General features: G+C 41.3%; 1 protein-coding gene across 3 annotated transcripts in view; it reads right to left on the bottom strand.

The window, feature by feature from the left end:
- The window catches only part of LOC137347163 (calcipressin-3-like), a 164,327-nt gene that overhangs the window by 40,125 nt on the left and 100,492 nt on the right, over positions 1 to 23,710 (bottom strand). For 2 of the 3 annotated variants that reach the window (XM_068011331.1, XM_068011332.1), the window contains exon 3: positions 8,246 to 8,419. In XM_068011331.1, the coding sequence (XP_067867432.1) occupies positions 8,246 to 8,419 (174 nt within the window). Of the gene's footprint in view, positions 1 to 8,245; positions 8,420 to 21,176; positions 21,276 to 23,710 lie in introns of those variants that run through there. The other variant, XM_068011333.1, reaches the window with a different exon arrangement.

The raw sequence follows: 23,710 nt of genomic DNA, 5'->3' as shown, positions 1-23,710 counted from the left end.
CACTGCATGTTCTCTAAAATCTGAAATGTGAGCTCTATATGTTCTCCAAAAGCAGTAGTTTGAGCACTCTGCCTTCTCTGAACTTGGATAAGCCCTTTGCAACTCCACCTGAAGCTCATCCAATTTTAAGAAAATGAGCATGAATGCTTGCTTTACTGGTAGTGGCCCGAAGGCAATCCCAGGAGGAAGGGTAAGTGGTGGGGCACAATCGGGAGTGCTGTGGGGTGGGGAAGCACTCCTGCTCCACGCTAGCTCCACAACAACAATTTTACATTTAAAACAAAACTTACCCACCACCCAAGATTTCTGTGTGGAATTCCAGTGCCTGCTCTGCTCACCTCCATTCAATTTTGGCAAGGGATCTTAAGGCATTTGACCTGGCGTTGAGTGGAGTTTTTCAAGCGTCCTTGGCGGCTGCCAAAAAAGGCGTTATGTAAGGGGCCTAAAACCTGCTTACGTGGCCACCAGGACACTTGGAAAATAGCTTCACCCAATATCCAGTCATAGTATGTGCACGGCCCATTGGTCCCCAAAATTGGCTCTTGCTGCAGCCACTTTTCAACTTTAAGATCAGTTCAACGAGGTCCAATATCATAGTATTGTAGGTGAATGAAGTATCTCTGATAAAGTGCTATATAAACAATCCTTCCTTTTTTTAAAAAAAACTTTACGGCCTTGCTCCTCCTCTGTTTCTGACATTTTACTCCCTGCATTCCAGCTTCCCTCATCAATTTTAAGTGGAACAATATTTTCTTTCACATGTAAACATGGTCTTCTGATGTTCTCAATAATGTTGCATTTCACATTTCTTCCGCCATTTAATTTACTTTTTCAACTTTTTTACTGCCATTTATTTTATTTAGAGCTGAAACAGGCCCTTCAGCCGACCGAGTCTGTGCTGACCAAGAACCACCCATTTATACTAACCCTACAGTAATCCCATATTCCCTACCACCTACCTACACTAGGGGCAATTTACAATGGCCAATTTACCTATCACCTGCAAGTCTTTGGCGGTGGGAGGAAACCGGAGCACCAGGCGAAAACCCACGCGGTCACAGGGAGAACTTGCAAACTCCACACAGGCAGTACCCAGAATTGAACCCGGGTCCCTGGAGCTGTGAGGCTGTGGTGCTAACCACTGCGCTGCCCATGTTTAGAATTTACCCAATTATCCTGTCTACTTGCTTCCTTGTATCCTTTGAAAGACTTCTATTTATCTCCAGTACTACTCTTTAACATCAATAAATAGAGCTGTGACAAAATGGTTTTTGCCTGTGTTATATTTTTAAAACCTGTACTGCTTGATGTTATATAACTATCTTCCAAGGTTTCTCAAGGAGTAAAGGATCACATCAGTCCAGGTTGTCAATATTCCACACATGTATAAATTTGATGAAACTGGAAACAATGGGAAGCCTCAATTAACTGGAATTATCCTAATCATTGACAAGCATCCTCAGCTATTGATAGTGATTGCTTCCATTCCATATTGATGGACATTCTGGTTTAATTCAATGTAAGGTATACTTTCTACAAACGGTTCAAAAGCTGGGTCCCAGCGCGGGTTGGGATCGTGATTAACACTTTGTGCCCTTTGATGAAAGTTCTTAATTGGCTGGAGCCATTCAGGATTGACATCCATTTATGGCTGGAAAAAATGGGATTCTGCTCAGTATCAACTTCAGTATTCAACTTTGTTTTGCCGGGGGGGGGGGGGGGGGGAATAAAATCCAGCCCATTAGTTTGAAGACTTCTGACAATAATCTGCTTCAAACCAAATTTAAATCCAATAATCTGACAAACAAAGCACTATATTTTTCTAAGCACTTTGCAGTGGGCTCTGCATCCTGGTATAACAAAATTGTAGACAAGTTTCATTATCTGAAAGCAAACACAGTATTGAGATTTCAATTATCACCACATAATGCTTCCACTCAACAAATGTCATCGTGCAGTTGATATGCATAGGGAGTTGTTCTTTAGTAACCAAAATTAGCAATTTGCGTCAATGTGGAGAATTGATTCTCATCATTACTAATGAGAGATTAGCAAATTGGGTATTGTCATGCAAGGGAGAGGTTACAAAAATGCTTTATAGAGAAAGAATGTCTAAAAAGTGGAATTCTCTGCCACAATCCGTCCATAAATTATTTTAAAAGGGTATTAGATAGTTGATGGAAAAAGAGGAATATTAAAGGCAATAGTAAAGAAGCGTGCAAGTAGGTTTGGACCAGGGGACTGCAAGCTGTGGCTCCGAAGCCACATGTGGTTCTTTAAGATCTCATTTGCGGCTCCCAACCTTTTCCAGTTGGATCACATTAAGCGTCGAAAAAGCTTAAAAAAAAATTAAGTCATAAGGAAAGTAAAAGCCATGTTTTTATTGTGGGGATAAAAGGCTAATCATTATGCTACACTTTATGGTTTCAAGTGATTATTTTACCAAAAAACATCATCGGGCTCTAAATAAAATTGTTCGAGTGGTATAGCTACACCATGGTTACAGATAACGCCTTTGATTTGAGCAGCAGGTTTTGTGGCTGTGACCATTATTGTTTCCAATACAGATGCGACGATAGCACATTTAGAATAATCGATCAGAAGCATTTTTATTACAACGTTACTGACAAAATTATAGTAAAAAAAGTTAAAAATGCAATAATTCAGAGTTAGGTCTACTTTAATTGCGAATTTTTTTCTACTAATATATAAATTCAATTCATGTATTTGATTTATTATATATGTAGATTATGCACTCTACCAGAGACACTTGGAAATTTGCCAAATATTTGGTTTAGAAATGCCGAATTTTCATCCTGCGGCTCCCAATAGTATTTATTTTAGGCAATTTAAAAAAAAAAGACTCTTCAGATAAAAAAGATTGCCAACCCCTGATTTAGACTCCAAGAAAAACACCAACAAAGGTCAACAGCTGAATGGCCTGTTTGTGTGTTGTAACAATTTATGATCCTATAGTTAATCATATTGATCTCTGTTGTCATTTTATTTGTTGATTTGACTGGAATGAGTGTTGCTTGCAGTTCTATGAATACTTCCTTGGACATGTTCTATATTTCTATGAAAGACCTTGAAATTTGCTCTTTTAAAGTCCAAGTTTTTGTGTCATTTTCTTGTTGCGTACATTAAAGACATGACCAGAAGAACCTAGATTCTTATGTACTATATGTGGTTCCTCATAAAAGATTAAACCCAGAATGGCAGCCAATTATTTTGGCAGTTTGACAAACTTAGCAAGGAAGCAATCCTGCACCTTCTCTAGATTTGTGCATTCCTATTTTGATTTGTCCCTGTGCTGATTAGGGTTCTGGCCCTTCAACAGGCCTTCATGATCTGCATTAATATTTCCCTGTCTACAGCATCCATAATAGATTTTAAAAGGAAAGTGGATAAATATTTGGAAAAGGATATTTAAAAAGGTATGGAGAAAGAGCAATAGAATGGGACTAAATAGGAAGCTCAGAGAACTGGCACAGGTATAATGGGCCAAATGGGCTTCTGTGCTGTAAAATTCTATAACTTTGTCCTCTCCTTTGTCAATGTAATCTACAACTACCAATAATTAACTTACTTCTTTTTCTATCCCTGATCTCAAACCAGTCTCAGATGAATTCACCAGTGTTTAAAACAGATTTTTCCATGACTGCAACAAGCACTCTTACAAATATCATCAATCGTCTAAGCAATTTGCAGTGCAGTACCCTTCTGTGGGCTCTGCACCCTGGTATTTACATTTTCTAATCACTGACCCATTTCAATTGGTCTTGATTATCTTGATTATATTAAATTAGTTTCAACACATGTTTCTAATTCCACAAACTTGCTTTAAGTACTCAACATCTGGGACTTTAAAGGTGCTATATAAATAAGAGTTGTGGTTATAAAAAATGTACCATTTACCTTTTTGCTCATTATTTCTTTTTTCTTTCTTTGGTCCTTTGCCCCACATTTGCTTCTAAATACCTTCCCTTGTGATTCATGCATTCACCCCCTCCCCCAGCATTATTCCATTCCCCATGATTTTTTTAAATTAGCAAGTAATTTTCTTTCCTGGTCTCCAGTCTACCTTTTTCTTTGTGGATGAGATGCAGCCCATTGCACCTGTACCACACTAGTTTGTCCAAATTTGGGTTGCAATTATCTTTTTCATCCAATCAGTGATACTGGCAAGTGATATCACCACTAAATCATAGTTCATGACATCTGGCATATTTAAGTATTTATACTGATTGCATTAGGTTGGGAGCAGGAGTTACACAGGGATCAGTGATGGATTTTCCATGTACCAGATTTCTGCTGCTTGAATAATTCATGCATGTGGACACCATGGAATTGGGGGTAAGTGCTTCTTCCCATTACTGATAAAAAAGGTATCCCATTATTTTAGGCTGTAGGCAATGTTCCCTCTAAGCTGTGCAGCCTTGCAGCAACCTGGAAGTTGCCACTTTAAGATATGGCACTTTTGCAGCTGTGCAAAAAACATTTAAAAGGTACTGTGCAATTTTATGAATTGGCCACACACAACAAAAAGAAATTAAAGGGGACGTTGGCTGTGGGCTTTTGTTATTGTTATCTGTGCATTCAAGCTTGTTGACATTTGATGAGTGGAATTAAAGGAAAGCAGTTTAAAGTCCCAATTTAAAAAGGTGAAAAAAATGTTTTATGCTTTTAAAAATTTACTTTGTGTTTTTCAGCTGTTTTGCAATTTTTAAAAAAATGCAGTGATGTTTATCAGATTAAATGTATTTTTCCCATGTTTCCTGGATCAGACTGTGGAGGGGATGTTTACATAATGAGAGAGTCATGGGGGTGATTTTAACCTAACATGCTGGGAGGGAAACCCATGGTATTGGGTGAAATGCCAGTTTTACACCCCACCCAAAATTACTCTCTACTGACTACAGTGGAGATAAAATTGCGTGGGGTGTAAAACTAGTTTTCTACCCAATCTCATTCATTTCCTGATGGCTGAATTAGGTTAAAATTGCCCCCAAATTTGATACCAATATAACAAAGAAGCTGACTGTGCAGCAATTCTAATAAGTGGTGATTTTAAACCCAGGCAAGCAGGCAGTTAAAAATGTCCCTGAGGCTTACCAGTCAAGATCCCAATCTCCTCCTGCAAGTTACCGAGCAAGCAAAAATAACACCCATCAGCACCTGGCAAGCCTCCTCTTTAAATATGCAGATCAGGCTTTGATATCATTGGGGTCCGACTACTATTTTAACCAAAGATCTGTGCATTAGTTTTCTCACCAGGACAACTCATGATGCCAATCACTGAGCTAACTATGACTGTAGGAAATTTGTTCTGCAGCTTCCAGCTCATCACAGAGCCATTTGCAGATCTATTCTATCGGCTACAAGAATGCTGGCAGCCAACCTGCACTGTGGAGACAGTATTGAGAGGGGCAGGTATATGGTTACCAATGCATTCAAATATGTTGCTCCCACCTTCCTCCAGTGTATCACAGGTCAATGCACTACCCAAATATATTGGCCAAGGGTCTAATGTACAGATCAGCATAAGTAATTTTTTCTCCTATCCCACCAATCAACACCGAATCATGATGTAGCTGCCTAATATCATCACATCACTGCATTTCCCAAGGTACAAGGAGACCAACAGTGAATGTGTTGCAAACTGCCTGAGACTTTTGTGACATACCATGGCCATATCCCTAATAAGTGGCATTGTTGGGTAGGTTTACCCACACAGTTTTCTCAAGGTTTACTCCTACACTTGTTCTCAGGTTTTTTAAGTAGTAGATGCAGCATGGGATAAAGCCACCAACTCCTGTCAGCCATACTGCAGTGCTATTCACTGTGGAGGGTGCCCTGAAGTGTCAGACTAGGCAAACTTCCAAGCCATAAAGCAGCTGTATTACCTTGTCAGCCATCAGGCACTGTTCCATAATTTCCTTGAGATTTAATTGCCTACATCCACATATATTTTGGCAGCCATGGGTTTTCACCACAGCCTTACTGAAAGCTTTTCCAATTTACATCCCCATCCTTTCCTGTTTTCTGACAATGCCAAGATGCAATTTCTGCCTCGGTGCACTCCCAGTGTCAGGCCCAATATGAGCTACAAACTTGCCTTATTAAATAAAAGTACCACTGTAAATCATGTCAAATTATTGTGCAGCCAAAGTGCAAGAACGGGACAATTCATTCCAAGAAATCTCAGTTTTATCATTCACACATAATTCTTATGAGGAAAATTATACTGTAAAGTAGTGTCATAATTGAATTGGGAAGGCCATTGAAGCAAGCAATACAAGTTTTTTTTTCTAGAGACATAGCTCTAAAGGTGCCCTCACCTCACAGCCAAAGGTTATGAATTAAAGTATCATTTCACAGACTTCAACAGACAATCTCAGCTGATACTTTAGTGCAGTACTGAGGGAGTTCTGCTTTGCCAGAGTTGCTGTCTTTTGGGTGAGAGTAAAATGAAGTCCCATCTGCCTGTTCAGGTAAGCATAATATTTTTCCTTCAACCAACACTACTAAAACAAATGATCTAGTTGTATATCTCACCGCTTTTTGTTTGAGACCATGCTGTGTTCAAACTGGTTTCCATGTTTACCGAATAAGTGACTACACTTCAAAAAGTAATTAACTGGCTGTGAAGTGCTCTGGATGGCCTGAAGATTGTTTTTTTTTATATAGAAGGTATAAATGTCAATCTAGAAAATGTGACAAAGTAGACAACTCAAAAGCAGCTGATAACACGAAAACAAGAAATTGCACTGAAAATGCAGTGGGACATGGGCATATAACTTACCCGAAACGTATACTGAACATTTTGTCATTTGAATTGAAGTAATGCATAAGTAGATGAAAGCCTGAAGTAAGACACAAGCCAAAACCACAAAATTCATGTTCTAGGAGGGTAAGATTTGATTCCATGATTAGGACTATGTCAGGCTATTGCCTGACTAGTCTGTGGGACAGCTCTCCCAATTTTGGCACAAGTCCCCAGATGTTAGTAAGGAGGACTCTGCAAGGTCAACAGGGCTGGGTGTGCCATTGTAGTTTCCAGTACCTAGATCGATGCCAGGTGGGGACAATTTCATTCCTTTTCTTAGATGTGGTGGTTTTGATACAACTAAGTGGCTTGCTAGGGCATTTAAAAGTCAACCATATTGCTGTGGGTCTGGCCAGCCCAGGTAAGGACAGCAGAGGACATTAATGAACCAGATGTATTTTTACATAAATTGACTATGGTCGCGATTAGGTTGGCTTTTAATTCCAGATTTATCAATTGAATTCAAATCTCACCATATTCCATGTTGGGATTCAAACCCAGGTCTCCAAAGCATTAGTCTAGGCCTCTGGATTACTCGTCCAGTGACTTTACCACTACACCATCGCCTACCCTCGTAACAAGTGATTAGAATTTTGGCATGCGTTACCTGATAGGGTGGTGGACACAGATTCAATAGTAATCTTCCAAAGGGAACTGGACAAATACTTGAAGGTGAAAAAACTAGACGGATATCAGGAAACAGTGGGACTAACAGATTGCTCTTTGAAAGAGCTGAAGTAAACTCGATGAATAGAATGGCCTCCTGCTGTGCTGTACTATTCTAATTACTCAAAGTTCCCATCCCCTGTTGCGACTAATATAATTTATTGCTATGATTTAACTATTTTTATATTTCAAGCACTGCATTAACTTCAAGTTCATTATGGAGTCAAATCTTTCAAGCTTTTCCATTATCAACTATCTACCCACATTGCTCTCCAAGAGAGGGACAGAGTTTTACCTGTCCTTTTGAATTTGTACATTGTCAGAAATCAACGGTTAAGAAGATATGACTGCACAAAGTATAGTGCCACCTTGGGATCATTAGAACATTTCCACAACTCTAAGGTGTGTGTTCCTGGGGCTGAAAATGTTTTCTCCTACTTGTGCAACGTAACAATTACTTTTTAATTAATGTGTTTGTGTGCCTAAGAGCAGAAATCTGGCATGTCAAACGACTGATTGCATAACTGAAAATGTGACCATGGAGAAATGGTATACATTTTAGGTACATTATCTAATTCCAGGAAACAAATGGGTACCAATTGGATAAAATATTATCTATCATTGGTGCAAAATAGATGACTAAAGTACTGATGGTTAGGAATGACTTGAACTATTGACAATGCAGAGCTTCTTTTATAAATGATCTGATAACAAAGCTTAATTAAATTCCATCAGATCTTTATGCTGTACCTGTGCAAAATAAAGTTTGAGTTTGGTGCCATTAAAGTCAGATTCATGAAGTTCGATTCTGGCCCGTGCAGCTGCCTCTTGATTGCTGAAATTTATCCGTACTCTCTGAAAACTTCGGAATAATTGGAATGTGGCCTGTTCATCATAAACCCGGAAAAGGGCTTCAAATCGGTCCTGTAGAAGAAAGTTTACAATGCATTACCACAATTCTCAAATGGAGTATAGCAGTTATAATATGTTGTCAGTAAACTTTTGCTAAGATTCCACTTTTTTCTGACTTGGGATTAGTATTGTTCCTCTACATCTAACAATAATGTCTTATAAACATTTCCCATAACTACTCTCTCTCACATCTGTCAGCCGTCATTATAGAGCATATCACCTTTATTATCCAGTTTTGTCTTTTTCATCCACACACCACTAATCTTGCAGTAAACTTAAGAAAACTTTTCCCATTATTTATTAATATATATAAAATGAACGAACTCCTATCCTAAAGGGCTCTCTACAAACCAAGTTTATTAACTAGCTGAAGAACATGGAAATAGCAGACCTAGAGACTTCTTTTTTTTAAACCCACGAACGTGCCATTTGATTCAACACATACAAACATTTGGTCTAATATCTGGAGAAAAAGAGAGGAGGCCTTGCTCATCTTTTTAATGGCTTTTGTTGCCAGTTTTCTGTCTTCAATTTTTATCCATGACTCCAAACTCTATTACTCCAATATTCTCCTGGCCGGCTTCCCACATTGTACCCTCTGTAAACTTGATCTCATCCAAAACTCTGTTGCCTGAGCCGGACTCCTACAGTGACTCCTGGTCCGGCAATGCATCAATTTTAAAATTCCCATCCTTGATTCCAAATCCCTCATGACCTCACCTCTCCCAACCTCTGTAACCTCCTCCAGCCCTTCAACCCACTGAGATCTCTGCACATTCCCAATTTCATCGTCCCACCACTGGAGGCCGGTACATTCAGGTGAGTCAGCCCCAAGTTCTGGAATTCCCTTGCTAAACATCTCCATCTCTCTCTCTCTTCCTTTTAAGATGCTCTTTAAATCCTACTTCTTTTGAACTAATATCTCCTTATGTAGTTTGGTGCCAAACCTAGCTTGATAATGCTCCGGTGAAGTGCCTAGGGGCATTCTGCTATGTTAAATGCAAGTTATTGCTGTTCGTAACTGACTTTAGCTGTGGTTCTATGCTGCCAGTTGTTTTCACTTCCCCATCCAAGGGATTATTCTTGAATGGGTGATCCCAAATGAAGAGTATTCATAGACAACTGAATCATCAGAGGCACTTTAGGTAAGCTCCAACCAGTCAATCACAACTCAATCTCTGATCTCTCGGACCAATTTTACTCGCTATACCGGGCCAATGGGTCTAATGGTCATTCTGTACAGTTTGGAGAGATTTCTGGAATAAATCACCTGCCTGTGCAAGAGGCAAAACTTCCATGCATGCAAACGTTGCAGCAGAAGTTGCTGATTACTAAGAGCAAGATCCTGGTTAACTTCCCAACCTCAGCCCTAAGCTAATGAAGCCAAATGTAGTACCTCCAAGGCCACATCATTTGAGGTTAACTAACTCAGCCCAAACTGGAAATCAAACCCGTGACTTTAGGATCATAGACTGCGATTGTCAATTGTCGGTGGGGTCGGGAAGGGGTGTGGACGAGGGCAGCACTGGATCGCGCCATCTCCAGAATGTGACCCATTTTTCAATGGGAGGGCGGGCAGGGAGGAGCTCACTGATGGGCCGGGGAGGGAAAGACGACAATTTTTAAAGTAGAAATCACCGAACCTGAACAGTCTGGTGTACGTGAGTACACAGCTGTTGGGTTCAAAGCAGGCAGAAGGTAATTTTTTTTGAAGCTGATAAATTTCGGCAGCTGGCGCATCTTGCGCTTTACCTTCCCATTGTTCCGTTTGGTTACTTTTGTGCTCGGCGAGGCTGTTGGCCCTCCGAAGTGCTGCCAGCTCGAGCTCTGCAGGTATCTCTTGCCTCCTGGTTACACTCAGCGGCACTAATTCGCCGCCGGCCCAATTAGCGCATTTACATTTCAAGACAGCATTGCGTGAGCGACACTGTTGTTGCGTGGGGTCAGGAGATGGAAATTATCTGGGCATCAGATTTCTGACCCCGATTTGAAAATCCAGCCCATAGAAACTTATAGCATAGAAGGAGACAGTTCAGCCAGTCGTGCCTGTGCTGGCTCTTTGAAAGAGCAGTTGTGCTTAGTCTTACATCCCCACTTTTTGTTTGTAACCTTGTAAGTTCCACATTCTCAAGTACCTGTTTAATTCCCTTTTAAAATTATTTATAGAATTGGCTTCCACCACCTTTTCAGGTAGAGTGTTCTAGATTCTGACAATCCTCCGAGTGAAAAAAATTCTCATCTTCCCTCTGGATGTTTTGCCAATGGTTTTAGATCTATGACCTCTGTTTATTGATCAATTGCCAGAAGGAATAGTTTTTTCTATCTACTGTCATGTAGGGCCCCACCTGCCAAGAATGAGGCACATTAATTTCACCACATGAACACTGATTTTTAAACTGTTACTGGAGTAAAGAAAGAACTTGCTTCTTAAAAGAAAGCAACACTAGACCCTTGACATTTGCATATTTACAGATGGTGCTTAAAAGGGACAAAGGACCATTCTCTGCTCCAATTTAATCCACAATGGACTCTTGATTACCAGACGTTGATGATGCAGGAGCTCGCATTCCAGGTTAACTGCCAAGATGGCCGAATACACAAACAGACGTGGTCAGACCAGTTTAGTCACATGACTAACTGGCCGTTGGAGTTTTTTGAATTTTAGCATGCCACAGAGTTTTAAACTGGCAGAAAGCTCTTTGCTCCTGGACTGAGAACATCTCTCTCCTGTCTGCTCTCATCTCATTCTCACCAGCTTTGGAATCCATTGAAGACATCTGAACCCCAAGAGAGAAAGGTCTCTTACAGTGAACAAGGTTCAAGAAGAATACTGGACCCCAATGAAAAGCAAGATCTACCTACAAGGAAGGACTACAGCAAGCTCGAAGCACAGCAACAAAAACCTCTCTTCAGAGATTGCCTCAAACCTCTCTACTTATCTTTTCTTCTGCTCTTTTCCGTCTCTATTTGCATGTGTGGATCGCGTATGCATGCTAGCGTGGGGCTCGGTGTGTATCCATAGGCGTTAACTGAATTAGAGTTTAAGTTTTAATAAATTTCACTTTTCTTCTTTGAACCTAAGAAAGCCTGTTTGTGTTCATTTCTTTGCCTTATAATTGGAAAGCGGTGAACAAGGATTCATCAAGGGGGAGCTCAAAACGGCGTGTTTAAAAAGTAAACCGTGTTACAATAAGACCAAGTGAAAGCCGAAAGGGACCCCTAGACACCTTTCTCACCTGGTCATAACACTACTCAAAACCGCTCATCATCTTGAAAACCTGTATGAGGCTTCTCTGTTTCAAGGAGAACAGCCCTAAGTTTTCCAACCTCTCCTCATAGCTGAAGTCCCTCATCCCTGGTAAATCTCTTGCATACCTTTCTAAGACCACTACATCTTTGCTGAATTGTGGTGCCCAGAATTTTCCACAATACTCCAGCTGAGGCCCTAACCAACAATTCATAAAGTTTGAGCGTGGCCTCTTTCCTATTTAATTCTACGTCTCTATTTATAAACCCAAGTAACCCATTTTTTAAAAAGTTACTTATCAACTTGCCCTGCCACCTTTAAGAATTTGGACATCATTGTCTCTTGGCTTATCTACACTGTCTTTTCATATTAGTCATCACTTCACACTTCTCCGCATTGAACTCCATTTGCCATGCTTCTGCCCATTCCACAACTCTGTCTATGTCATCCTGAAGTCTACAACTATCGTCATCACTACCTACTAAACTACCAAGTTTTGCATCATTTGCAAACTTTATAATGCTGTTCCCTACCCCCAAGTCTAGATTATTTATAAAAACTGAGAAGAGTAACTGACCCAAAATTGGCACTGGGGAACACCACTGCAAACCACTTCCCAATCCATCTCTTCTTTCTCTCTTCATCCAATTTTTCTTTCTCTTGCTTTATTGCTCTTTCTGTATCTAACTGAACATTGATTTACCCACTCTAATTTACACTTCCTTGTCACTTCTTGTGCTGTTAATTTCACAATCCTTTGAACTAATTGATTGAGATACCTAGTTGTTTGCCTTACTCACTCGGGTCTCAGATGCCCTGCTCCCCTTGTTGCAACGTTATCAGCTCGCACTTTCAGCAACACGCCACGCAAAAAAGTTTAACAATCTAAATGGGCAAGGGCAATGTTAGATGCCCAGCTAAAGCAAATTATGGACCATTGTTTGCCTATGTACACAAAAATAAAAATATTTCAGCTGATGGTTGCTGTGCAGTCATAGATAACAAGGGCAGGGGGAGGGGTAGATTTAAGGTGATTGGCAGAAGAGCCAGAGGTGACGTGAGGAAAGCTTTCTTATGCAAAGAGTGGTTAAGATTTAGAATGCATGCCTGATTCAAAAGGCAATTTGATAAATACATGAAGTAGAGAGAAAATAAAACATAGGGTTATGGGGAAAAGAGCAGAGGAGTGGGACTAACTGGATTGCTCTTCTAAAGAGCCAGCACAGAAGCAATGGGCTGGATGTCCTCATTCTGTTCCGTACTATTCTCTGATTCTATTCCCCAGCATACATCACCGAAGACAGGTGAAAGGAGACAATTTCCTGAAAATGGGAAAGCAGGTGGGAAACCTGATGTTAGCTATATTACTGTGGTACACACAGCTCAAGAATTTATTATTGTCAGTTCAGCACTAAGATGCAAACAAAGAGAATGTGGCCGATCGGTGCAGACTTTCTTTGAATTCTGTTCGGTCATTGGAATTTCCCTATCCATCTGGGGAAGTCAGTAAATGAGAAAGCCAGTACAAATTTAAAGGAACACACATACAGGATATGCCCAATTTGTCACATCAATAGCAAACCTTTGGAATTGTCCACAAGATCTACCAATAAGAATCTGTGGCAAACTAAGAGCACCTCTATAAAGAACTGCAAGTAGTTCAGGAGAGCAAGTTATTACCATTTTAAGCACTGACGTACATTACAGTGACACGATAGTATTCCTTGATCTGATTTGAACAAACGTGGGTGGGGAGACACAAAACTACTTCGCCCTCTTACTAACATATTTCAGGTAATAATAAAAATTTTTAGACTATAGTTTTGATATACAACTTTTCTCAGTTGTATTTTGATTTATATAAGATGGTCCTTTCTTAAAAACAAAAAAAGCAAAAGGCCATGAATATTTTGATATGGTTGTCCCTTCAGAGAAATAAAAAATCATTCATTTTGCTTCCCTCATACTCAATTCCAGTTATTTTTTGCCTGGCTTTTTCAAACTTGCCTTGCTTTTCCTCTAATGGGCTGCTCCAGCAGTGGAAGTCATTTTTGGTTGTTTGTACTTGTATCATAAAGACTCCTGGTGAAAAGAGGCTGGCTGATGGAGAAGTAATAACAACTCCCTGGTGCTGTGTTAAGAGGTGAATTTTAACAGAACAAACAACATATGGCTCCAAGAACTATGCTGAGGAGTAAACTGCTGAAATTCACTATTGTAAGTTGAGGTGACATAAAAAAGGTACATTACTCAAAATTAATGTCTTTCATTTAATGATGCTTTCAGCCTCAACAGTTCAAATTATTAGTCATTGGATTCACAGTCTTTATTTTTTGCAAAAAATAATGAACACACAAGGTCGAAGGCAGTTGAGTAAAGCACTGATGACAGAAGTGAGTGGTTTCTGACAGTCCCACTGAAATGAAGACAATGTAGGTCTGTGGAAGGTGGCCATTGTTCCACAGTGGGATTCAGAATAAATTAGTGGACAGCTACTGTGTTACCAACCAGCCAGAAAAAAATTGCAAGTCCATTAGTAAATGCATGAAAATATCAGCCCATCAGATCGCTGACCTTTATAAAAAGGAAAATGCTCATGTATTCAACACAGACATAAATACAGTAACACAATAAAATCCAAAGTATATTTTCAAAGTTTCTCCACTGAGTTTAACTCAAGAGGGTAGATCTTGACTTTGTGAGATACTGTAAAACAGGCAATAGTGAGTTGATAGCCTGTTTTACATATCTCAGCAGATCCTGGACCTGTTACGTGAATATCTAGTGGGGCTTCCAGAGGCTATCCGCACCCATGCGCAGACGATGGAGGAGTCCATCCAGGCCTTAAGCGCAGCCATGTCTCTGGTGTGTGCACTCATGGCATCCTCCATTGAGAGACTGGCAACCCTCATGGAGAGGCACACCCAGCATAGCACCCAGTTGATGCCAGAGATGCATGCAGACCTGCATGCCATCACCACCTCCTTGAGCTCCGTGGAGCAATGGCTGGACGAGAGGGCGACGAGATGCCTGGAGTAATAGCCAGGTCCTTGGACTCCTCAGATGAACAGAGAGGGCCAAGTGTGCCCGGAAAATGTAGAAGAGTCGCTGTCTACAGCATCTTGGGGCTCCTCTTGGGGTGCTCCTGGCGTGTACAGCCAGTCCTCGCCCTCCTCTGACAATTACACTAGTGCTTCACTACGCCATGGAGACAGAGGCCGCTCCTGTACCTGAGGACCTCAATATACCAGGGCCCTCCAGGCCTCAGGCAACTAGAGGATGATCACCATGGTCATCAAAAGCCAAGGAGCAGAAAGATCAGCAGCCTGCCTCCACCTCAGCTGACAGTGCAGGGAGAGCACCAAGTAGGAGCACCAGCAAGCGTTTGGAAAAATCTACCTAGCTGCATTTGGGTTTCATGGGATTATGTTTTGTTATTAGATGGCACCTTGCTGTGTATGTGTCTTCAATTAATTCTGAAATGGTGCATCACACAAAGAATCCTTTTTTACACACTACTACACCATTAACAGTTCGCTGGCTTCCACAAAGGATGTGATGGGAAGGACCACACCGAATGAGGTCAATGCATTTCCCATGCCGTTGCCTCATGTGATGATGGGTCCAGGGAAATGGTAAAGGCATTCAAGGAAACAGCAAAATGGGCAGTGGGAAGGTGGAAAATTTATTGGTATACTGGGTGTGTAAATAAGGCTCATGTGAAACACGCCTGGATTAGTGAGTCGCGAGCCTCCCTTGCGCATATCTCATTGCACCTTGCTTGCTCTCCCTTGGTGTCTTTATCCTGTTGCACCTGGTCACTATCTCCCTCCATCTTTGGAGAAGGCATCATGCTCCAGGATGTCCTCAATGTTCAAAGCTTCTCCCCTCTGTAGCGCCAGGTTGTGCAAAGCACAGCACACCACCAAGATAGGCGAGACCCTTGCTGGAGTATACTGAAGGGCTCCACTAGATCTATCCAGGCATCTGAGTCACATCCCCAGAAGGCCTATGGCCTGCTCAATGGTTGCTCGAGTTGTTTCTTGGTAGCTGCTGTATCTCTCCTCCGCATCTGTACTTGGGTTCCTCAAAAGCGTAAGTAGCCATCCTTTCAGTGCATAGCCCTAGTCACCGTTGAAGGCACGCGGGGGCCCTGAAAAAGTGTGGCACCTGGGACTGCCTTATTATGTAGGAATCATGGTTGCTTCCCGAGAACCGTGCACAGACCTGAAGGAACTGTTTGCAGTAGTCGCAGATAAATTGGACATTGAGCAAATAGAAGCCCTTCCTGTTGATGAAGGTTGCTGCCTGTTCTGTGGGTGCCTTGATGGCCAGATGCATGCAGTAGATGACACCATGCACCTGGGGGAATCCAGCAATGCCCTGAATCCTACAGTCTCTCAGTCTGACTGTCCAGATAAGTGCAAAAATGCACTGAACATGGCATTGGTGACGAGCTTGATGCAGCAATGAGCCGCAGACTGGTAGATCCCACAGATATCTCCAGTAGATCCCTGGAATGATCCTGAGGCACAGAAATTCAGTGCTATGGTGGCCTTCAACGTGTCAGGCATTGGGTGCCTGCCACTTCAGATCCTCCTTCATCATGGCACACAGCTCGATGACTGCCTCGCTGAAGAGGCACAGTCTTCGGCGACACTGCTGCTCGGCACCGCTGCAGGAAGTCGAGCCTCTGTCAGTAGACCCTCTCTGGTGGGTAGTGTCGTCTGCGCGCAAGAAGCTGGTTGCATGCCTCTCTGTGACCTCCTCATCCATTCCCCCTTCCAGGTTCATGATTCTGGTGCTCCTCTGGGCATTGCTGCCCCACTTCCAGTGACTGCGGCTCTCTCCCTCTCTGATGCTCCTCCTCACTGGAGGTCTCAACACCCAAGTTAATAAGAATAGTAAATAGCTGCACTCGGCTCTCTAGGCCTCCCGCCCACCTTACTCTGTACATACAAGTGCCAAGTCAGAGAGGACACTCAACCAGAATGCTTCCGCTGTGCTAACCAAGTTTGTTTTTGCTCCAGATTGCTACTGCCACGGTCTGCTCAGTATCACACAAGCTACTAAGCCACACTACATCTCATAATGGCTGCCGACTGCAGCCAACACTGACCTTCCCCGAGCTCCCGTCTCGCTATAGCTGGCGAGGCTCTGAACCTCCGTTGTTCCCATGCGCCTCTCATAAAATGGAAAAACCCTGATAAACAGGCAATTAACTGCGATTTTAACAGACTTAATTACCTTCCCATCACGTTCCTGCATGACCTTCTCCTGCCAGGCCGGCCGTCTCTGGTAATATCTGCTGGCAACATAAGTATGTTGGGCTTCTTTGCTGAAGCATTTTTCTGCTATTTTCACAACCCTCCCAACTCCCAGCCCGTTTCCAAAGCCCTGGGGAAAAATCCCAGCCATCATCTTTACATCTACCTTATTGAACTCCTTTATAATTTTAAAGACCTCCCATCAGGTCATCTCTCTGTCTTTGTGCTTTTTTTTAAAAAAAGAGAAAGTCCCAGCCTGTTCAGTCATTCCAGATAGTTATAACCTAGAAACAATCCAAATGATCCAATTAATTTTGAACAGAAGCAGCTGACATGTGCTTACTGGTAGCTACTTGTGACTTGTCCATCACAAAAAATGTATATCTTTACTTGGGATCATCAAAATGTCAAGGGATCAACTGAATATTATCAAATGAAAAAGAAATGCTCAATGCCATTGTTTGGTGGAGGTTGCTGCTCATTGGCACATCGAGAAAGGGCATTGGTCACCTCTGTGATGCACCTGTGGGTCACAGACTGCGAGATGCCACGTATTGCCCGTGGATCCCTGGAAGGATCCACTAGCAAAAAAACTGAGTGCAGCAGTCACCTTGAGGGCAACAAGCATGGGATTCTCACTAAAGCCAAGCGGCTATAGGATCCAACAAATTTCTGTGACCATTTCACATGACATCCTTAGGCGTCTCAGGCATTGCCTCTTTGACATTTGTAATTTGTCCTTGTCCTGAGGATGCGATGACATGCCGCTGCCCGTCTTCGATAAGGCCATTCCTGGATGTTATCATTTGGAGCATCCTCATCTTCCTGTTCTGCCTGTTGCTGGCGCTCAGGCATCATGAGTTGAGGGAAAACAGCCCTCCTTAGTCTCTCCCTTTGCTCTTCTTCCTGTGATACTAGACAAAATGGGTGTATGAGACCCATGTTGCTGTAGAAAATAAATAAGCAGAGTGTGGTGGTTCAGCCCTCTGTTGGCAGTGAGCTGAAACATCGAGGCAATGATCAGCTCCCTTATATCTGCCTCCAAATTGCAGCCAGGTAGAAGACACACCCAATATCATTTTTCTCCTCCCACTCTCCATGCTATCCTTGAGTGGCCACGTGGTTTCCATTATTGTTCGAGAAAATGGTACATGCAAAAGTCTCCCTACCTTCCAACCTGCTCTTGCAACCTTCCAGCTTGAACCCATCACCCTTGACCCACCTAATGTTACCATTACCTTTCCCTCCATAATCATTAAGCCTTTCCCCATTACTGTGCACAGTGTAATCATCAATTTATTCATGCCATCCCTCCCCCCCGTTTCTACTCCCGTTACTATCGACATGCCGACTATTACCTTTGAACAACCTCACATCCTGACGACTGTTGCAGAGTCCTGTTCCCCTCCATATGAAGTTGTTAAATTCCTACCCATTAGTCTTGACTTCCCCCCCCAACAGAATCCATTTTCCCCTATTGACTGTGACCATTCCCTGTGCTAGCCACCACCCTCAATTTGCCCCACATCTCCCCGACGTTGACAGCACTCATCACTCCCTTTAGGCCTTTGCCAAATATCTTCACACTGTAATGCTATAATCCACCCACCACCTCCGCAGCCAACATGAATCTTCAGCAGCAGCAACCATTCAACACCCTGGACCCTTTGTTCCTCCATGCACCCGGTCAGCCCCACCCTGCCCTCCCCAAGCACCCTGGCCTGATCCTCCATGTAGCCTCCCCCATGCCTATGTCGCCATCCTCTGAGAAGATTCACCCTTGCTGGTGCCAAGCCTGGAGGGAAACATCCACTCCAATACTGGCATTAGTTCTGCAGATGAGTTAAAAAGAGAACAGCACGGACCTGAGACTCAACTGCACAAATCCGACTGCTGCACACCATGGTGAAACAATTGTGAACCGGGTGGCATGGGAATAGCGCTTGCCATTCATTTAATCTGGCAGGTAGGACTGAATTGCAACTATGCATAGGGTAATGAGTATTCATGTTATGTAAATATATGCAAAGCTGCAATCCACCACTGTGCTAGGGGAACCCTGGAACGCCACAAACCCGCAGTCGACTTAATTTCTCTAAAATATCCCACTGTCGGGAATCCAAAAAAACACCTCCCGCCGAACTATATTACCCCGCATGCTACCAAATCCGCTCTTGCACAGCCCATAAAATTCCACCCAATTTTTCAGGACGATGATCCTTCATCAGAACTTCTTTTGCCTCCTAAAGAACTGGAAAACTGTACAGCTGGAGATGCTAAAGACAAAGTGGGACGAGATCTGGGGGTGGTATTTGATTCAGGATTTAACATTAAATTACCACACAGTAATTAATAAAATAAAAGTAAATTGTTTGGTTAATTAAGTATAAGTTGGAAGACATCATGCTATAAATGTACAGTGCCTTGGTCAGACCTAAGCTTGAGCACTGAGTTTGGTTTTGGTCACCAGGATATAAAGAAAACATTTACGCCATTGAGGCAGTGCAGAGGAAACTAAAAAAAAGGCTGAGCCCTTGCATCAAAGAATTGGGTTACCAGCAAAGGCGGGGGAAAGTGGAACTCCTAAACTTGAAAGGAGGAATCCCAAGGAACAAGTATGTGAGATGAGATATTGAAAAAGTATTTCAAGCTATGTCAAAATGCTAAAAAAAAAAACAAATAGGTTAAAACTGGCAAAAGCAGTATCAGGACAGATGGCAGGAACTGCTTTTTAAAATGGAAAATGTGATCAAGATTTGTAATTACCTTCTGGGTAGGATAGTGGAGACAAAAGTCTTATGCTTATTCAAGAGACAATTAGATAATACCATGAGAGGCAATGCATCTTCTTTTAAAAAATCTGAAAACATGGTCTAAACTGTGTCAAATGACCTCTCTCATCTGTAACTATCTTATGAATTTGAATAACTAAATTATACACAAAAATAAAATGATTATAAACCCCAAAACAGAAAATGCTAGAAATAAACAGGTAAATCAGCACCTGAAAGAAAAAGAAAAGAAAGACATGCATTTATATAGCACCTTTCATGACTACAGGATGCTCCAAAGTACTTTACAACCATTTAAGTATCGTCACTATTGTAATGTAGAAAATGTGGCAGCCAATTTGCACACAACAAGTTCCCACAAACAGCAATGTGATAATGACCAAATAATCTATTTTTTTGAGGGACAGATTTTGGCCAGGACACCAGGGATAACTCCCCTGCAAAATAATGCCATGGGATCTTTTACGTCCATCTGAGAGGGCAGATGGGGCCTCGGATTAATGTCTCATCCAAAAGATAGCACCTCCAACAGTGCAGCACTCCTTCAGTACTGCACTGGACTATCAGCTTTTGATTTTTCTGCTCAAGCCCTGGAGTGGAACTTGAACTCACAATCTTCTGACTCATAGGCAAGAGTGCTACCAATTGAGCCACAGCTGATACTTCAAGAGAAAGACTGGAAAACATTTCAGGTGGGAATCTTCATTAGAAGCCTGACCAAAGGCGTCTATAGTTTCTTTTAATAACAACCATTGCAAACACAGTCTACGCTTCGCCTAACTGAAGAATAAATATGTACCAAGCACAGAATTTACAGGAAGTAAAATACTGCGGATGATGTGGGAAATTTAAAACAAAACAGAAAATGCTAGAAATATTCAGGTCAGACAGCATTGTGGAGAATGAAAAAAGAGCCAATGGTTTAATGTTCGCCAGTTCTGACGACGGGTTCCATCAAAAATGTTAAGTTTCTTCCCTTTCTCGACAGGTGCTGCCTGATCTGCCGAGTGTCTCCAGCATTTTATGTTTTTGTTACAGAACTTACAAGGAGCTTCGCAGCTTTCGTTACAAAAAGTATTGTTCATCGAATGTTTAAATGAGCAACCTAGAGTTCAAGGAAATTCAATGAAGTTCAAGGAATATACCTACTGGGATAGCAGATTTCCTTCCTTAAAGGACATTAGTGAACCAGATGGATTTTAGGAGTCATATTGTAGGACTGGGAATAGTAGTACTTACTGTTGCAGGTAGAGAACAAATAAGTTACTCAAAGACTCAAAAAAATGAACTGTGGTATAATAATAGCTCTCATCAAAACATGCAGCGTGCGTAAAGGACAAGACAGCCTGGGTATGCCAATGGCCCAGAATTTTCTATACAAATTTCCTATTACGAACTATGCTGATACTTCCTGTAAAAGTAATTTGAATACACCAGTGAACATAAAACAGCCAATGTCTTACCTCAATTGCATCAATAAACTTATTAAGCAGATCAATATTGGCAAAGAATTCTGAATTGCAAGCCATTTCACTATGTAGAACACGATCATTTGCAGAAAAATGTTTGGTGTTATCAACAGACTGAGCTGCTGTATTCAGTTATCAATAACATTCTAAGTTACAGATTTATTTTTCATTTATTCAGAAGATACCAACTGCAAGTTAAGCCACCTAAAAATAGTCTCAGACTAAACAAACTTTCACTTTCATCAAGGGCATGTGCAGGCACGTCAGTGCTTTCCACCATCGACATATATAGAAAACCTAACACAAAATGAGGAAGTGCTTTGATGTGATTCAGCCCAGAACTAACCCAGAAATAAAAACTAAAATATCATGGCAGATCTGAGATTTTATTTTACTTTGATTAATTATTTTGATAATCTTAAAGTTTAAGTTAAATCAGTCAAAATTGAAACTAGGAAAAAAAACTCCCTCACATGAAAAGGTTATGAGAATGTGGAGGGCACAGATGCAAAGTAAATGGAGATGTTTAAAAGGAAGATAGATACTTGGGGGAAGAGGACTAAGCTTCGGAAAAAAAGGCATTGATTTTAGATGGAGCTGCCATGGTCTACAAAATGGTATAGGAAGTTGAATGGGCTGAATGGCCTACTCCTCCATTTAGGTTCTGAATACAACTCATTTTCATTCCCTTTCTGCTCGGAGTTTGGTTGGCAGCCCTCTAACAGCATGATGGAGATCGGAAACACATAATGCAGACCTCAGAGGTAAACAGCAAACACGGCACAGCATATTGGCATGTCAACATGTAGTGTGCTGTGCTCATTGCACTGGTTACACCATCTGCCAATTGTAAAGCACACACCTGCAAGCATAAATGCGCTCCTAAATTTACCCCAGAATAGCTGCTTTTTGCAGAAAGAGCCTCAGGCACGCAGAGTGGTACAACAACACATTGCTTCAACAGGGGGATAGTGAATAGCAGTTGAATTGATACCAAATAATTTAATACAGGAAGGACAAGAAATTTATTGGCAGACGTCTGGAAGCGAACTGTTCATCTGGCCCTCCTTTTCAGAATGGCAGGTGGCCATTTTTCAAACAAAACAAATGATTAAACAGGGTCTCTTATCTCCACTACACAAAGGTTTAACCATTAAACTGTGGAGCTGCAAAAGCTGTCTAGTCTTTGGCTGGGGGTGATGGTCACACACATAAAACTCAGTAATGCATCAAAAAACATAAATTGTATTAAGTTACTTTGGTATTAGTAAAAATTAGTAGTGAACTACAACAAAGATTCATTCCAGGACACCACTTTGGAGATTGTAATGTCGTTGTGTCATTGCAAAATTGATACCAGGTTAAAAACAGCTTAGGGTTTATGAAATATTTAAATAAAATTTTGTTTGTGATTTAAATAACACAACAACAACAAGCAATTGAGAACTAGTTAGGGTATGGTCAGGCTTGACCTTGCCTCATCCTTCAGTCATTCATCCTATTGCCAGTTTGGCAAGAAAGGATACACGTATGCCCAATGTAGGACAGACATTCTTGCGGTTGAGATAATCCTATTTGCCAATGCATCAGCAGGGACCAATTCATCATTATGCTGTCCTTCTTATCACCTTGATAAATAGCTGGCAGCCTTATGTGTCACATTTAAAATGGTTTCTAATTTCATGAAGTAAAATCATGCAGCTGGATTTGGCAGCCATCTCCCGTCATTACTACAGTTACTGGGAAAAATGGTGGGTTTCAAAAGAAACAACAAACCCAATCAAATTAAGAAGCAGCCCTTTATAACTACCACAGATGTCCTAGTTAAAGTAAAACAATGTTACAGTTTGGTACTTGCTGCTCATAAAACAGGTTCAGTAACAGTGATGGTTTTACGATGAACATCAATTTCAATTGTTTTATTAATAAGATTTTTGTGTTTAGGCAATGACTAGTTGGTTCAAGACAGCATGATAGATCTAACAATACCTGTTGTGGTTAACAGAAACCTCATTCTTCTTTCAGTTACAAATTACTCGATCTCTTTCAGTTCATCACCACAACATTCACACTTTGAGGTCCCAAAGCACTAGGGAGATGCAATGATGATCTGAGTTGCATATGCATCGGAGAGCAGCTCCACATAAAACTCCAAAAATCCAGAGAAATCTACTTTATATAACTAACTATAACAACTGAGTACTACTGCTCCAATACTAAGATGACTGCAGCTATGACAGTAATTCCAAACTGAAATGAAGCAAGTATATTTGTAAAACTATTATCTAATTTGTACAGCTTTCATCTACACAAAAATGCAATTAAAAGTTTAAACTGGTACAATACTTAGTCATTAATTCCCACAGAAGGGGAATTCTATCAAAAAAGGGTGAAAAAAGTTGAATTTTTTTTTAAGATAGCTGAAAAGAAAATAAGTAATTGTTAAGCCTCTTCTCAGGCCTCCCTTGCCATGCAACAAGCTATAAAAGGATGGGCAAATACCTCCCAAGCCTCTGCTGATGCCTTTC

The sequence above is a fragment of the Heterodontus francisci genome, chromosome 31, assembly GCF_036365525.1.
Source record: "Heterodontus francisci isolate sHetFra1 chromosome 31, sHetFra1.hap1, whole genome shotgun sequence".
Classification (NCBI taxonomy): domain Eukaryota; kingdom Metazoa; phylum Chordata; class Chondrichthyes; order Heterodontiformes; family Heterodontidae; genus Heterodontus; species Heterodontus francisci.
This window is presented reverse-complemented; position numbering and strand designations above follow the sequence as displayed.